Source organism: Pagrus pagrus, assembly GCF_965226575.1.
Source record: "Pagrus pagrus genome assembly, chromosome: 3".
In the NCBI taxonomy this organism is placed as follows: Eukaryota; Metazoa; Chordata; class Actinopteri; order Spariformes; family Sparidae; genus Pagrus; species Pagrus pagrus.
In genome coordinates this window covers 24,827,428-24,846,299 of record NC_140187.1, presented here as the reverse complement: position 1 = coordinate 24,846,299, position 18,872 = coordinate 24,827,428, and the positions used below count along the sequence as shown (strand labels likewise).

At 39.7% G+C, this 18,872-nt stretch overlaps 1 protein-coding gene across 4 annotated transcripts in view; it reads right to left on the bottom strand.

Annotated features, from left to right (window-relative positions):
- Nucleotides 1-539: 539 nt before the first annotated feature.
- Nucleotides 540-18,872, bottom strand: part of slc2a9l2 (solute carrier family 2 member 9, like 2) — a 116,453-nt gene continuing 98,120 nt past the window's right edge. For all 4 annotated transcript variants that reach the window (XM_084347985.1, XM_084347986.1, XM_084347988.1 and 1 more), the window contains exon 13: nt 540-1,618. In XM_084347985.1, coding sequence (XP_084204111.1) covers nt 1,376-1,618 — 243 coding nt within the window. In that variant the 3' untranslated portion in view covers nt 540-1,375. The remainder of the gene's footprint in view (nt 1,619-18,872) is intronic.

Genomic DNA, 18,872 nt, shown 5'->3' with positions numbered 1-18,872 from the left:
CACCCCCTTTATCATCGCATGACACATACATGTGTGTGTCTGAGTGTGTTTCTATATGTGCGGGTGGGGTGCTAGCCCCCAGGCAGTCGACTTTGAAATGTTGAGTACACCCCACTGTGGAGCAAACTGTGACTGCTATCCAATGCCACGCTTGTCTGCCTCTGTTCAGATCACTTCCTCTGCTGGCTCCCGCCATCTGCTGGGAAGTAGCCCTGGCTCCTTTTCCAGATTTGGAGAGATTCCAGAAAACTGTCCCTGTCAGCTTTACTGCGCTCTCTGGGTTCTCTCTCTCTCTCTCTTGTTGTTCTCTTATGAGGAAGTCAACCGAGACATCAGCATTAGGGTTAATCCTGCAAAATATGTCTCTCCTCAGACACATGGCTGCCCCCCTCTCATTATGAAGCTGTTTTGGGACGAGGAAAGGGATGACATATGTGGGATAAGATCTGACAGATAAAAAGAGATGTTGCATGCTGCTACGGCTCGTCTGCTTCAATCGGAATCCGGTTGGTCAGACACACTTTGGCCTGGTCTGGAAATTAAAGGTGCCATAATATATTTATTTAAATATTTTTACATTCACAATTGTTTAAAGGACATTGTGTAAGGTGAAAGTTGGCACTCTTGGTTGACAAACAAACAAAATGATCAGCTCTCGCCAGTCATTTTTTATCCACAGAAAGCAGATTTTCCTTTGGTAAAATGACTCTGTCAAACCACTATATGTTACCTTCTCAAGATTAAAGACCTGATGTCAGTGACTAGCTGAAGCCATTAGCAGTGAAAGAGCCGGACATTTCCCTCGTGAGTTGGTGGAGAAGTGAAAATCGGAGTTACATTTGTCAGATGGACAAAAACATGACTCAAAGTAAATACTCACGTTGCTATGAATGTGCTGGATGTGTAAATATCTCTACGAGGTGATAAAATTTTTTGTTTACAGCATTTTTTCGCCAACCCCCAAATCACCAAAACATCAGTTAGTGTTTCATAAAAACGCTTTGAAAAGTTAAGGTTTAATATTGCAGTGAGTACAGCCGCCTATATCCACATTATTACCCCTTTTGCAACCGTTGAACGACCTGCAATGCATTTTGTTCTATTCAGTATTATAACTGGTAAACAGAACATGAAATTTGGGTTTCATTAATACAAGACATAAACACATTTTTGCTGTAAACTAAATACTACAAAATTCCCAAATATTGCAGTAGTACAAAATGTATACAAAATACCTACACACCTACAACATATTGAAACTGCACCAAAGCATGAATTTTCATTTTGTTGATCACAGTCATTAAATAAATATGTACAAAGTACTTTCAGTTTATATTTTAACCCTGTTTCTCTGCAGTCATAGTTTTTCGTTCAGCTAGGAGGAACTCTCAATCTTAGCGACATTTTGGGCTTTTCCGTTGACGTCAGGCTTCATGGACAGAACCAGCTCCATTTCTTGGGCGGGGGCGGGGACAGGGATTTTGTTGATCTTGGCAAAGCTCTGACTGATATCCATAAATGTTTTATTTTTGGTTTCAGGCAGGACGAAGTAAAGGTAGATAGATCCCAAAATGCAGACCACCACAAACACCAGGAAGGCGAAGGACTGCAGCTTCTCCTACACAAACAGAAAACACATACATTATATATATAAATATATATGTATACATTTTCTTAAAGGACTTTAGTGAAGGAATAAAATTGAGTCAAGCACCAAGTCTAGAATAAAGAACTGACAGCACAAAATGTCAATCCTTTTATTTAGATTGTTTTAGCATTTAAAGCATTCGATGATTACTGTTCTCCCGCTCCACAGAGATAACTTTTCAGCCCTCCTAAACTCTTGCCAAGTCCACTGATGTATTCTGTGGCATCTGTTTTGTCATCTGTGTGTGTCAGTGTAACATCCCCACGACTTTACAGTCTCAGGAGGTCCCACAGGCTTGTGTATAAGTGTATGCGCAAGTCAGAGAAAGTGTCTGGTTCGGAGTTTTGAAATATTCCGATTTTTTTGTGTTTGTGTTGAAAACAATCGATGTAGCCAAAGTATGAACGCCAACCTTGTCCAGTGCATTATGCCAATAATAGAGATTAGTGACAGATTTAAAAATACACACTGACTGATTACCCAGAGGGAGATTTAGAGATGGAGAGATGGTTTGGTTGTGTGTGTGTGTGTGTGTGTGTGAGAGAGAGAGAGAGAGAGAGAAGGAGAGAGAGAGAGAGAGAGAGAGAGAGAGAGATTTCGCATGAGGCGGAGTAAATTGACTGACCCTCACCAGTGTGTCACAGGGCTATAATACCTTGCTCATGAGGGGAAGGGACTCAAAATCAAAATCAGCGCTATGTAACTGGTATTAAAGATGCACTGTCCAAAAAACCATGACCTCATTGAGGAACTACTTACTGTTTTGATTTCAGCTGTTATATCACCACTGCTGTTAGTCCCTGACACGATTTCCTCTGTTGAGTGTATTTCATAATAGCGCTAGAAAAAACAGAGCATCGTGCAAAGGGCCTGACCCAGTTTCAGTGCCGCCTCTGTGACATAACGCTTATCTGCAAAGTTAGCAAGTTCCTCGGAAAACACTGCCTGCCTCTCCCAGTTGTCATTTGAGATGACTCATGGTACAAACAGGACAATTCTGCATCCACTCCATCTGTCATTAATCGAATTTCTGTAAGCCCGTGGACTGAGGAGAATGAGACAGTCCCAGCCTTGACACAGGGATAATCCGCCGATCTGCTGTGGTGACTCAGCTAGGTTCTGTTTGCGGCGCACACAAACAATTAGGAATGCACACAAAGACTCATCGGTCGCTGCAGACGAGCACAAACATAAAGACATGACTCACATTTTAATGTGAAAACACATGTTGCATCCAGGGTGACAGTGCATTAAGAGGAGATGGCATTACAGTGATGGTGAATCCTAAGGGAGGGGGCGGCACAGGGTAGTAGAGTACCAGACAGGACTGAACAGTCTAGGACAGGACAGTACGTAAGGGACTGGAGGGGATGAGAACAGATAGGGTAAGCGAAGAGGACAGAACAGTCATAGGAAAGTTTCGGGCTGAACAATGCAAGGTTGGACAGGATAGGCCAAACCTTTGCAGAAATGGACAGAACAGGGCAAGAATGGAAAGTCTAGGATAGGACAAGATAGGGATAGGATATAAAATGAAGGGAAGAAATAGGGACAAGACAGGATAGGACTGGCCAGAAGAATACCAAAAGCAGTTGGTTGCCCTAACAGAAAGGGATAGGCCAGAACTGTGCAAGACAGGACTGGAGGGGACAGTCTAGGACAAAACGGTTGAAAATGAGCCCACAAAGGACAGGAGTGGACATGATGGGACGATATGCAGCAGGATAGGACAGAACAGTGCAGGACCGGACAACCAAAGATAGAAAACTGCATGAACAGATGGCGAAGGGCAGACTGAAGGATAGGATAGGACAGGATAAAAGAGTATGGAATAGGACAGGGCATAAAGGTAAAAGACAGGAAAGAGGTAAAGGAGAGGAAATGATTATCAGACACACCGTCCCCGCCCAGTGACTGCCCGTTGCTGGGAAAAATACTGTCACGGTCGCTGGTTTCTGGGGCAAGACTGAGTCATCATCAGTGGTCGGGGTGTACAATGTGTGCGTGGATTATTTGCATGTGTGTGGGCTTTTAGAGATTCTGTTGAGGCGTACTCAGAGTCAGTGTTTGGAATAAATTAAGAGACTTTATGGATTATCAGATATCAATGCTGCCACAATGGAAAAACAAATGATCATTTAGCATCTCAGTTATGGATCAGGTAATCCTTAATCATTAGCAACACATACAGATGATACAAACTCATAGTACACTAATCAATATGATTGAGTGTGACAGCTCATTAGTCTTTGCAGATGTCATTAACAAATAGTGCCTGTTGTTATTGTCCCATTTTATATTTCATAACGTCAATAAATCACCTTCTTGCGAAGTGCATTTAGTTTGCTGTTTGTAAGTGACTAGAGGACGTCTTATTATTATACCGATACATTCATTTTCCAACCATTACTATCCTATACAAACATGGATCTCTAAAACATCAACTTTTCATGTATCATTAAGTTTAAGATGAAATAGACAGTGGTGAAATGTTAATAAGTACATTTACTCAAGTACTTTAATTAAGTACAGTGTAACGGTACAATCACTTTATTTGAGGGTTTTTTTGTTTTCATGCCTTTTCACCAAATTTCCCAAGAAAATATTGCACTTTTACTTCACTACATTTATTTGGCAACTTAGTGACTTTATAAACTTTTAAGCTTATTAAATACATATATATTTTTGTAAATTAAACTTCCCAACACTATACAACAGAAATGATAAGTTGACCAATTGGTTCAAAATCAATGGTTAAAGTAATTTATATACAAATATGGATTTGCTATATTTCTTTTAAAAAACAAAAACAATCCTTGCTACATGATAAAAAATGCAGTCCTATAAAAAAATACATAAAGTTAACCGCAACAGTAAAATCCTTCTTTTCCATTAAAGCATGAGTAACAATGAATGTATGACATGATATATAATAGTACAGTCACAGGGGACATTTTTCTGCATGAAGTACATTGTCCTCATTATACTCTGTTACATACTTAGTACGTTTTTTGATGCAGGCCTTTTTTCTTGTAATAGACTATTTTTACAGTGTGCTATAAGTACTTAATTAATTTATATGAATACTTCGCAAATACTTCCCATTTCCATCCAAAAGGAGAACCCCTCCAAAGGTTCACAGCCCTCAGATTCAGAGAAAGTCATCCTTTTTGTAGAAACAATCAAAGCTAAAGCAATACCACAGGTTTATCCCTATAAGTGATTTTCAGTAGTCCTACATGAGAGTCATTTAGATGACTCTGTAATGAATCCCTCTTCAGTTTCAGGTTTGATATCTGTCTGGATTTTAAAGGGGATTGAAGGTTAATAAGGCAGATTTGTAGCTACGCTGTAGCTAATTCTAGTCTTGTCCAATATTTGCCATGTCATTTGAACTTGACTGTTCAATGTTCACAACAGTCCTGTTTCAATTATTTCCATCCGGTTTCCTCCTAATGCGGATTTGTGCCCTCGGAATGAAACCAAGAGCCGTGTGAAAGGTACGAAATGGCTGAGCTACATAAGAGATATGTGTGGAAAATAAATCTTAAATAAGGCTGCAGACCCTGTGTCAGCTAAAAACCAACTGATGGATGTTGATATTCAACACAAGGCTATGATATCAAAATCTCCTTCAACAGTGGTTAAATGAGGTCAAGCTTTAAAAACGCTTGATGATCTCAAGGTTACTGTGCCAAGAAATTATGTTGTATTGTAGATGTGAGTACTGCAAGAATGCTTTCGAATAATTAAAAGAATTTAATTGAATTACACTGAGGTTAAATTCATCCTCTTACACGACACATGAGGTTTTTTTTCACGTGTTTCTTCTTTCTTTGATCTGATTTAGTTATCTAAAAGGATAATTAGTCCTTTTAAAAAGGTGTTTTTAAATGGAGACACTGGGATTTCCTGGCAACCCTGGGGCATAATAATGCTCAGCACTGTGAGTAGGATTCATAGATAAAAACATTACTCAAAGCACCAAAGTAGGAGGCGATAAGTCACTTAATCAACTTGAGTTCAATTTGAATTATTGATGCCAGAAGCCCAGAGCTATGGCCAGGGGCGCAGCCTGAGGGCCTGACACTGGTGACAGAAGGTGATGGGTGGTTTGCTTGTTAGTATAAGAACTTCTGTGCCGGTAAATCTTGTTGGAAAGTCAATCAAATGACCACAAATAGATGAAAAATAACTTAAAAGAGATACAAAACCATCACAACTTGAACACTTAAACTTAAGAATGACACGGTGCAATTTGAAATCGGAAAATCCTCTGAGGCCAATCTAAGCATTCAATCACAGCTCTGATCAACACACACACAAAAGGTTAATAAACACGGCAATTCTATGTGAAGGTGGGCCAAAGACAATGTGAACAAGACAACAACAACAAGACAAAGAAATATGAAGAATGACATGTATTTTAATTTTCTCTTGTTTTACAACTTCTGATGCTTTATTTTTTGACATGTAAATATTAATTCATAAATACTTTATTGTAATTTTAACTTGATAACAACATTGAAAAATTAAGAACTTGTATTTATTAACTGTAAATAACCTCTCGCTGCCCACCTGCGCTACCTTCACAGACCACAAGGGGCCATGTCCCACACTTTGGAAATCACTGCTGTATTTTGAGTTACAAATAGCAGCTTAAGCAAATAGCTGTTTATAATATTAAATTATTTTAAGTCATTTATTTGGCATTCATTAAGTACACTAAGTTGCATAATGTAACTATTAATAATGTTTAGGATTTCCAAGAATCAGGGCTTTAAAGGAGACCTATTATGCACATTTTCAAGTTGATATTTTGTATTTTGGGTCACAACTAGAATAGGTTTACATGCTTTAGTGCTCAAAAAACACATTAGTTTTCTCAAACTGTCCAGTGCCGCAGTCCTGTATTCCCTCTATTTCTCTAAACACTCTATTTCAGCTCCTGTCTCTTTAAGGTCCCCCTACCAAATACCCAGTCTGCTCTGATTGGTCAGCTTACACACGCCTGACCCAACACCACTAACAGCGACAGAGCAGTTGTGCTAAATTAATTCTTACGTGCCAAACTAGCTGCTAGGCATTAATTATGCGCATGTGTGACATGGTGACACAGTGTGATGTCAAGAAATCACAGGCGGGACTACGGATGAGGCGTTTCAGGAGTAGTGTTTTCTGTGTGAGAGAGGAGCTCCTGTTCTGCGGACTTTGACCTTTTTAACTCTCAAGATCTTTTACATGCACAATAACCTATACAACACACTGAAGGAATAAACAAAAACAAAAAGCAAAATAGGTCTCCTTTAAATTTGAGCCTTGACACGTTCTTATTCCTTTCCCTAATGTGCCCTTCTTCTTTAACCTCCAAAAGTTTCTAAACCCGCTCCTGCAGAGGCCTAAGTGACACGTCAGCAGCGGCTGTCGTAGAGGTAACGGGATGTGACGGTGCAGTGGTGTGTCACCTGGTTTCAGGTGCCAGTCAGTAACCAGTGAGTCACTGCTGCGATCTGCTATGCCCAGTGTCTGCTTTGGAGTAAGTCGGTCCAACAAAACCAACACAGCAATATTCGTGGCACTGGCTAAAAATAACCCTCCTGTTGCTCTCTGCCTCTCACATTCCTTCCTCGCCCTGGTCAGCCTTATCTCCCGCACTCTTTTCTTTGCCTCGCTGAATCCATTTGCACATGTCTCCTGTGGCATTGCTACCTCTTTGCTGTATGCTTCTATTATCTGTCTGATTACATATTCAGCTCCACTTCTATGTGCCCTTTGGCTGACTGACATCTATTGCTACCAATCCTATTGTACATCCATCAAAATGAAGGAGCCCTCAATTTTATCATCACAATACATTTGTCTCCCTATCTGTGCAGCGAGGCAGACATGCTCATATGGTTATTATTATATATACAGTACAAGCTTACTAAATCCAATCAGGCATTAGGGAATGAGGTGACAATGTAGAGAGACAATGCCGAGGAGCATACAGTAATTAATGTCCCGTGGATTTGCTGACACTCTCCAGATGAGGTTCCACATACCAATTTAGATGTGGCACCTTCCTGACAATTCCATGAGACCCCTCTGATCATTAAAACTAATGAACACTGAAACGATAGCTTATAGGAGGCCACGCACCAGCATCCTCTGTGATGCTGAAGCAAGTTCAACACATTTCCGTGAATTACTTCCACTGTACAGCTTTTCTAGATATCTCCAACATTCCTGGATAAGAGGAGTTCACAGTACATCATCACAAAATGTAATGTAATTACAATTAAATTAATTTTATACTGTTAACATGGTCTTCTGGTCTTTGTATCCTATTATTGGTAGCTGTCCACTTTCATAGCCTCTCTGCAGTCAGCAGTTGACATGTGTGTCACATACTTGTGGCAGAACATCAGATACAAACAGTCCAGGAGTTGCTCATCAAAGCATTGTTCTCCTGCAACACTAGTGGTCAAATAATCTATGGGGTACCTTTAGGTGTTTGTATCTGGATAGTAAGGCTTTAGACACGCACACACACACACACACACACACACACACACACACACACACACACATCTAATCCTCCTGTGAAAATTGGGGAGCTAACCAATCACATGGAGGAAACCCACAATCACTGTGAGTGAAAGCACCAGTCTGTTTTACCCTTGGTGATCTGATCTCGTGTGTTTGTGTGCTCTGTTTGTGTTTCATCTTAAAATCGGTAAGTCTAACATGACACACACAAAAAAAAATCGACTGATCCGACAAGAATAACAACTTCCTTCTCTGAGAAACCACTAACTGAGTGTTTGATGTGCCCTTTTCAGCTATGTTAGCTCTCAGGTCACCCTTTGCCTCCCACACATGACACACTGGTGCAGCTGACTGAAAGGACAAAATTAGGTTTATCTGCAGGGGCTGTAGAGAAAACAGGCAGAGAACATTTGACAGAAGGTCAACCCAACGTCACTACGATGTCCAGCATGCCGCAAGCAGAGTTTCACTCTGATCTCAAACTTCGGCCCTGACTTTATCTCACTCTTTCTGTTCCTCAAAACACAGCCTTCAAGTTACAGTAAGAAAACCCTTGCTTGTGTGTGGATGCCTTTTTGTTTCAGTAAATCTAAAATTACAGCTCCTTTTAGCTGCTTTAAAGTATTGAAAGTAAGTACTGTAAGTACTCATCTAACCATAAAGCAAGGAATCACTGCCTGTCAGTCAAACTGTCTGTCTGTGATTCGCATATCTCAAGAACCGTTCTTTGGATCTACTTCACACTTGGCAGGTGTGTTGCTGAGGACCCATGGAAGTGCAGCGTCGAATGTGGTGCAATATGAACAGGCGACACGTTTCTGTATTAATACATTTTTAAAAAACAGCAACCACCACTCTGCAGTGGCTTCAGCCCTCTAGCTTTAAGGCTCTGCAGATTGATGCTGGGCTCACACTACAGATCTTTTAAAATCCTAACCATCTTTTAAATCGGGTTGTGTCACACTCATACTGCAAGGAGAAACAGATTTTCTTCTCTCTAATATTAAACATGAACACACAGCGAGATTTAAAAATTACAGCACATCACACACTACAGATAAGGGGAGTGGTCCACCACCTTACGTGATCCCTCTCATGAGACTCATGATTATGGGGAAGCAGATGTAAACAAAATGGAGATAAGTGTGCCGCAGTGAGAAATAAACAAAATCAGAGTCTGGGTGAGTGGGGCGATGTGGTCAACATACGAAGGTTATCTATTCTTCAGCAAGAAAAGGGGGTGAGATTTCAACTTTATGCCAACAGTAGTATGCTCGCTAACATTAGCCTCAGGGGCTAGAATGTTTACCTGAGCACCATCAGCTTCTCCAGGTCGCCTCATAGGTTGTTGTGGAGCGGCTCATGTTTAACCCCTCACATTACCAGATAATCTACGCTACATAGCATGTTTTGAACGGCGTTACACTGGTAATAAAGAAAAAAGGTTGAGCTGACTTTGACAAATGAATATACTCTTTTGGAGTTTAATCTACTGCAATGCATCATAATCTATAAGATCAGTATATGAAGATACACGGTTCCTTTTACATTAATCGAGTACCTCATATTTGAATTTAAGTACCTTCTACCATTGGTACCTTGTCTTTAACAATATCTGTACATTATGAAAGTGTAACTGATGTTATTTATGGTGGTTTAGCATTTTAAATGATATTATATGTAGTAGCTGCAGCATTTAATGACATGAGCTGTAATGCAAAAACTGTGTGCACTTGTGCATGAACAGAAATGAGGCACACTGTTCACTCAGTCATGCTGTAATGGAGATAGGTGTACTGTAATGCACGTTAATTATATTGTGTAGTTCCATCACATTAGGCTTATTGATGGATACAGCACAATGATATGTTAATGAATTTCAGAGTCCCTGCTCCTGTTGTTCAGAACTTAACAAGGTTATGCCTGAAATGTCCTGTGCTCATGTCGTTTGTGCTCATCCTCAGCAGAGTGCCACTGTAACTGAATACTGCTCGCAAACGTCCTGATGAATGCCTCGGGCTGAATGCCTGCATCCAACTGCACCGACTAGAGGTCGGACTCACTCCTGAATTACAGAGCCATGGTGCTCACGCAGGCACACGGTTTCTAGGCACAGGGGAGGGTTTGAAGAAATTCAATACAATACATTGAAAATGCAGATAAGAAATGCAAAAGGCTAATAGCCTCTGGACTAAATATATTACCAGCAGTGGGAATCATTTAAGTCAAGATAAAGGCACAGAGAGCATGACACATACTGGGCTTCTTGTAAGTCTGACTATAATTTTGTCTTATTAACATGTGATTAAGCTGGTGAGCGCAAAACAATCTATAGAATTATAGATTTCATAATGCCTCAGTACCGAATATGCAGCAAATTAAATGCAATTACTCAAAGTGCATTCATTAAACAGAGACACGGTACATGTGTAGATTAACTCTCCGGCCTCTCAGAGCAGAAGCATTAAATGTTTTCCTGCATTCACTTCATGTCAGCCAATAACATGGGGGGAGTAGTACAGGGAAAATGTCTCTAGCACGTTCCCCTGATTGGAATTCTAATAAGGTACGTACAGTAACAAGGCATCCTTCAAAAGGACGTAAATCCTGTGTGCCTTATGTGTTTATTCAGTCATAAATGCAATAATGAGAAAATATTTCCTGTTCGCTCTTGATTGTTTTGTTGTGGCATGCAAAACATCTGTTTTATGGACTGTGTAATAACCACACAGCAAATTAACTAAATCAGTTAAATCTAAGATGATACCCTCAAGCAAAACTGCCCACACAAGGTATTTCTAATAACTGTAAATTATTGTTTGTAAAAGCTAAAAGCAAGCCCCTGGCGTTATTCTTCCAATGAAGGCCGAAATGTTAAAGTGAAGAAGTGCTGGAATAAGTTGAGAAAACTGAGGGGTTTAAGAGGGCATGAACCTCAACGCACATATCTATATTTTTTCAACTCACGAAGATTGAAATGTCAAATGCCATTAGGATCTAATGAGGGACGAGTGGGACATTATGACCGTGGGCAAAGCTCTGCCTCTATAAAAAGCTGAGCGACTATGTCCTTTGCACAGAGGGCAATTATAACAGACAGCAGGACTTCACTTCTTCTCTTCTTCTGGATATGTGCAACTCTACTGTCAGGTAGACAGGTAACAATTATGATCTAAATGCTAATATTTTATGTATCACAGACTTTTTCAGACAGTTTCCAGTCATTGTGTTTAGTTAAAGGTGCACAATGTACTGTAGTTTTGGGGAAGAAGTTCAAACTCAGAATTTTGATATCTACAATCTTAATGAGGTAATAATACAAACTCAGAAAAATGTATTCTTCCATAACTGAATAAATAAGCTGTTCTCAGAAAAAAGGTCCCCTGAGAACAGCTCGGACGTTAAGCTGGGAAAATTGCTTTCTGGTTACAGCTCCATAATAAAGTATTAACATAAGAATGGAATCGATCTTGAAACAAACTCCTGAACTACTCCTTTAAACTGGCTATAATCAATGTATCTATATTAACAATAGACCACATATCAGTTTTATATTAGTGTCTTTCTGCCTTTGGGTTTACAGACCACAGCAGCACTGCAGCGAAAGAGCCAGATATTTCCATCTGTTACTGCAGGTTACGCTAAGAGAACAAAAACTCAAGCAACCCAGTAACCAGTACCTTACATCCAGATAAAGCCAGTGAATATAGGTCAAGGATAGAATATAGAGGAAACTCCCTAAAGATAGACTTTCAAACTGGAAAGGAAACACACACCAAACTACTCTATTCTGGATGGTAGGAGATTGGTGTGATAGAGAGAAAATGAAGAAAGAAGAAGAGCCGGTGAAAAATGAAGACACAGAAGGGTAAGATTTATGGTTGCATGAATATGTAAAAAAGGTCAAAGGAACAGTAGATGAAGTAATGTTGGGAGAAAAGATGTGTGTACTGCAAAGGAACGGAGAGGAGAAGGACATGACACTTCGAGACAGAGGAGACACAAAAGAGGCACAAGGCTTGTGCACAAGGACGTCGGCAGTAAGGAGAACGGCCAGACTTCTTTAACGTGACCATTTGAGGCTAAAATGTCTCAGTGATTTCTCCTTCCTGCAACTCAATAACAGCCTCTTTGCTTGTCTATAGTAGCAATCACTTCATAAACAGATACCGCTAGTATATAATAAAGGTCAAGTTGAGCATATGAATGTCACATTTTGCCTATAGAGTGATGACTCATGTGACTGTGTTGTCATCAGTTCTTCTTTACAGGTAAACGACATGTATTAATCATCTCTTGGTCAAGATGAGAGCAAAGATCTGATGGGCAGAGAAAAGGATCTGTGACAGATGATTGATGAAAAGTACATCGCAGCCAGTAGGATCCAGCTCGGTGCAGTTAGGATGAAGAATGGACTCATTTAGGACGCCTGCCGAGACATTAAAGACTGGCTACAGAACACTGGAGACGGAGAGGGAGAGACGGTAAATACAGAGTACATGTAGAGGCAATTGTCAAGCTCATTCCTGGGCTCATTTTCCACTCACTCTCACTACAGATCAGATAAATCCTCCAGGCTGTTTATCAGTTAGTTTGCATAAAGTTACCTCTTCTATCTATCTCAACAGCACTTCCATTTCATTTGCAGTAGCTCACTATACAGAGAAATTATTTTAGTTTCTCTCATGAAGTAGCACTTAATGAGTCATGTCCTTTAATATGTTTGGGAATAGTGAGAGTACTGATGAAGTAAATCTGCCATGGAGCATGTATCACTCTGTGGAATTTAGATTTTCAGTACATGTGTAGATTAACTCTCCGGCCTCTCAGAGCAGAAGCATTAAATGTTTTCCTGCATTCACTTCATGTCAGCCAATAACATCAATAAAAACAAATACATGGGGCATTTATTTAGACAAATGGAATGAATTGCAGTATAGCTTACAAGCTTAAAGGGCTTAGGGTAAATGAAATGTACACACTACACGGATTACTTACCTCCGTGACATTTTGTGAGCTTAATTTGTTTATTGATTAGACTTAAAATGCTAAAAGTGTTTGTGGAGCATAGCAAACAAGGCGCTCACACACATGTCCCAGCTGAAACCATACAGGACCAGAGCTATACTATCAGACTGTCACCTCTTGTTGTACAAAGTGGCATTACGAGACAGGGTGGGGCTAGCTGGTTAGCATGTTAGCTTTGATAGATATCTCTGCAACACAATACGTGGATGTCTTTCAAATAACGTCAAAGTCTAATTTCTTCAAATTCTGTTGAGAATTTTAGTTAATTATTTAATTTTTAAACCATTTTTGTTTTACACATTGCACCTTTAAAGGGGCACTATGTAGTTTTTGGAGAAGAAATTCAAACTCAATATTTACAATATTAATGAGGTAATAATACCAACTCAGAAATATTTATTTTCCATAAGTGAATAAACAAGCTGTTCTCAAAGGAAAATAAGGTCCCCAGAACACTGTTTGAAGCTAGAAAGGTGGCAGGGTCCGCCAAATATAAACAAAGTAAAACAGTATGAAACTGGGTTGTCCTTTAATGTCAGTTTGTTTATTCAGTTTATTCAGCCATGAAAACAAAGAGAGTTTGTTTATTTAGGTATAAAAAATCAGTCAATAAAGGTCCCTCTAAGCCTCCCCCTCCCGAATACCCGGTCTCCTCTGATTGGTCAGCTGACACATGCCTGACCCAGCATCGCTAACAACAACAGAGCAGCTGTGCTAAATCAATTCTTATGTTTCAAAATTGCTGCTAGGCACAAATTACACAAATGTGTGACATGATGACGTAGTGTGATGTCACAAAGTCACAGAATTAAAGGCAGGACTACTACTACGTTTCAGGAGCAGTGTTTTCTGTGGGACAGAGGAGCTCTTGTTGGTAACTTTCAAGATCTTTTCAATGCACAAGAACCTGTATGAAACACACACAAATAAATAAATGATAAATTCAGCTCCAGCACACTCCCTTTCACTTTCTCTTTCATAAATCCAGACAAGTGGTTACACTTTGGCACACTGTAGTGAACCGGATGGCTCTGAAACCAAGCAGGATTTCAGTATTGACTGCTATAAATGTACCCTGCTGTCTTTGTGAGTGGAAATGAACAGCTGGTCATGACTTCAGAGACCTGTCTCGGCTCAGTAACAAGGAATACATGGCTAAAAAAACATGGCTTATAAAAAAAGGTTGTTTCTTGAAGAAACTGTTCACTGCAGTATGCAGTAAACAAGGTCCTCTTGTGACAAGCGCAGCTCAGAATATGCTTAGAATGATAGAAAGTGAAGAGGAAAATACAAATGAGCTGCTTGTTATGCACCAGAGTGCCTCTTAGAGTCATTTTAAAAGCAAACAGTGAGACTACTTATGCTGGCTTATTTGTGCTGTAAATTAAATTTTCCAAAAACAGTTTTTCCCTTTGATTCTCACACATTTCAACAGATTTGGGGAGGAGAATCCAAAAATGATAAATCAGGTCACGTCACCCTGGTAGCTCGCATTACACAGTCTGACAAGCTGGCACACATTTCCTGTCATTGCACACAACTAGAGTCCCACGGGGGCAGACCTCCCGTCCAGGGAGAATCCTCTAAACCCAAAGGCTGTCAGCAGGGTTTGACAGATATTCTGTACCTGCAGGCCATTGTGGATGATTTTTTCTCCACAAATAAACCCTCGACACTGTTGTGTGATGCCATTCTCAGCCTGATTCTCCCAGCACAGCCAGAGGGAAAGAGTTTGTATTCAAGGCGCACAGAGGAATTTAACATTCTCACTCAATGGCTCGCCCTCAGGACCTGCCTGATGTGGGGCTAAATCAGAATGCTGCCAATCGGCCCACCAGCGTGATGGAAACCATTCAAAATATTCAAAATGGCTGCACAAAGTGGCACATGTTCATAATTGGTGTAACAGAAGGGAAATTATTGTTCAGGTGTGCTGTTCTTCCTGTAGGACATGACAGATGAAGGAAAAGCTTCTGTCTGCTGTGCTGCTCCATGTATAAGGACATCACAGACTCTCTCACCCTCTGGTTATGATCCTGAACTTGGTGTCGGACACCCTGACTAGACATCCTTTGAGAAAATGCAAAACAAAGTGTTGTCGCTGAAGACAGCTCTGCTCCTGGCTCCTGGCAAACTTCAGACACTTTGTCCCAGAGCGGTCCGAGCTGCTTTCATGCCAGAGGCGATGAGTTCCTCACATCTCTGCATGTCACTAACGCTGGTGGTGCTCCACTAATATCCACTCTCTTCTTAAGAGGAATGTGAATTAAATTGAATCTGTCCACTGGGTTTGCTTTACTCTAACTGATGTCTGGCCTTAGGAAGCTCATGTCTCATCAGCACTGGTGGACTCGCCCCACCTGGTCCCTCCTTTTGCTGTGTTTTTAGATTGGTAGATAAAACATGATAAAGTGCCCTCTAGGTTAGCTCTCCAGTGGACAAAACGTGGTGAAGTGCCCTCTCTACACCATGAATATATCACGACTTTCTGCACGCTGGTGAGCATACTTTGATATCTACAAACTGATGAGATCACAAGGAGGCAATGAGTAAAGATGACCTACTCAATAAAACATTTGTGATGAATATTTTCAATCATTTTTTTGTTATTTATTTATCCATGCTTGTGTATTTGACTTTCATGTTTACCTGATGGAGTGTGGGATTGGTAGGGGGGCAGATAAGGGGATGGCAGGGCTATTGATGCTTCTTGGCATCTTTTCTGTTAAGTTTACTTGAGAAGAAAATGTTGATGAAAGTTCTGAACTCTCGTCGAAGAGGCTTCTTCAGTCTTCAAGAAACTGAAACAAGTCCAGCTGCCTATGATATAGCACTCAGTACATGAGAAGAAAACTATGCTGCTACATTTCATGATATCAGTCATCATTGATAGGACTTTGCAGATAGTAGCTATGGATAAGTAAAAATATTATACCCAATGACTGAATGTAACTAAGTACATTTACTCAAGTACTGTACTTTAACATCTAAGAAACATTTTGGGCTACTTGCACTTTTCTTGAGTACTTCCATTTCTTCCACTCCACTACATTTTGGAGGCAAATGTTGTACTTTTTACTCCACTACATATATCTGATAACTATAAGTTACTTTGTAGATTACATGCTGCATCAGAGCCTAAGTAGCACATTTTTAAATTAATTTGTTTTTATTAACGATCAGATTTGAAAAAAACACTGCTTCTGATCATCAAAAAATATGTTGAAAATCAGATCTTATAATCAGTTGACCCAAAATAAACAGTATATAAATACATGTCAATATACGTAGGTATCGTTTACTTTTACTTGTACTTTTGATACTTGATATACTTAATATAAGTACTATTCAGTTGGGTGACTTTCACTCTTACCAAAGTAATATTTTAACACAATATTTTTACCTTTACTCAAGTATGACAGATACTTTTTACAACACTTATTATACCTTGTATAAAATGAATATAAAATGTAAAAATATTATACCTTTTTTGTTTTAAAATGCAGTGAAATTTCCTCAGGAGAAATGTATTTGTCTAACATGCTCCCTACGTATTGTTTTCTGCTATTACTCCTCCACACAACAGCACACAACCTGAAGAACAGATGTTGGTTAATCCATGCATTCACTACTTCCTATATAAAGAGCCAAGACTCAGTTCAATCCATATTGAGCAGTAAAGTAAACCTGAGAAACTTTTTCATGTTTGCCTCATTTCTAACAGGTGTAGTGTTTCACACATGGTCACACACAATTGTACTTTTCACATCCATAAAATTTGACACATTGCAGAAAGTAGTGGGTACGATATTGGCACTTCTTTCTTTCACTTTGCTGTAGGAATTGTGTGTACTACTGTATAATGACGATACATTTCACAGTTGACACTTTATAATGAAGGTACACAAAAATATGAGTAGTTTCAAAGGAACGAGTGAGGAACAAACTGAATAATCGTGAAAGAGTAATTCCTGATAAACTTGGATACAACGACTGGGAGATATTGTATTAAGTAATCATTAGGTAATGATTAGTTCATAAATATCTGTAAATATATATAGACCACTTTCTTCATGAGTCACTCCTGATGAACTCTGAACCAGCCGCTGAGTGGCACAAACTAGTGACATCTCGTTAATGACTAATTACTTAAAGGTACAATATGTAAGAATTTTAGTTGACAACATAAAAAAAAATTAACTAAAATTATCCACGGAAAGTAAAGAAAAACCAGTTTTGACGTCATGATGTCTATATATTGTGTTACAGACATATTTAGCATGCTAACCAGTTAGCCCCTTCCCATCCTGGTTCAACATTCCTGTAGTAGAGATGTAAACACCAACACTTTCCCAGTGCTCCAAGTTCCCAGTCTGGACCACTAGCTGCACAGCAATCTGAGCTCTGGTGTTACCCTCTGTTACTCTGGTGATGTGCTGCCCACTGTTTGTTGTTTGTTTTCATACCATTTTTTCTGACAGTGTACTGTCATAGTTTCTCATACTGAAAGTTATTTCAGATACAACCTATGAGTGAAGTGTCAGACTTGTAGCTATAGTGTCAGCCAGCCATAGGGTTTCTCCAATATAGAGTAATAACACCAGACTCAACTTGAAACTCAACAACACACAACCAATCCATCAAGTGGCCAAAGCAGGCACCGAGCAATATTCTCTAATACCACTAAACCCTAAAAGTGTACAAACACAATGTACTCTCGCCGCAGTGAAGTGAAAAACACTTAAGTTTAATGTAAGAATTAGAGTGAAAGTAAGGGTGGGAGAAAGAGAAAAGAAACAAGTTCTTAAGCCAAAGAAAGAAGGAGGGAGAGGCACCGAGGGGCAGAAACAGAGCAGGTAAAATGAGAAGAGGCAGTGATGTGGAGCCGCCTGGAGCAGCAGTCGGGTTTTAGAATTTGAAAGAGGAGCCTGCAGCCTCCAGGAAAAACCTTCCAGTTTCAGAAACTAATTGGCTCCTTTGTCTGAAACTGTTATTACTTCACTCTTAAAAACACACACACTTGTCCACCTTAATTGTTCAGTGTATTTTCGTGTTGAACACTTGTTATATTAGGTCTTCTTGAAAAGATAAAAACGTGATTGTGGGCTAAGCAAGTATTCATTTCTGTATTGGCTGGAAAAAAACACCTGAAGACCTCCTCATCTGAACCAAACGTACGACTATTTCATATTATTTTGTTGGGAAACAACAACTACAGCTGCTCTGAGGTTTTGAAAGTGCTTCAATTCACCGGTAACACCTTACTTACAAGGCTGAGCAATGAAAGCAGCACATCAGCAGCAAGACATCTCAAAGGCATTTTGACAGAGATTACACCCCACTACAAACATGTACATTAATTGATCTGACTAAGAGCGGAGAAAGACAGATTTGAAGTCACTTGAGGCAAGTGAAGCACGGGCCATTATGTGGCTATGACAGCTGCATTTAACTAGTAATTGGGCTACTAGAAAAACACATCTACAACATGTCAACAAAGGACTTAGCCTTGCACTGACAAAAAGTAGGATGAATCACAAGATGATTTAAAAGGAATGGTCGAAATTGAAGCAGCAGAACATATTCTGACTTTAATTCCCTAATATGGGTGTGCCTTTAAAAACTCTCTTCCCATAATGCAACTCAATAGCATCTTTCATTATAC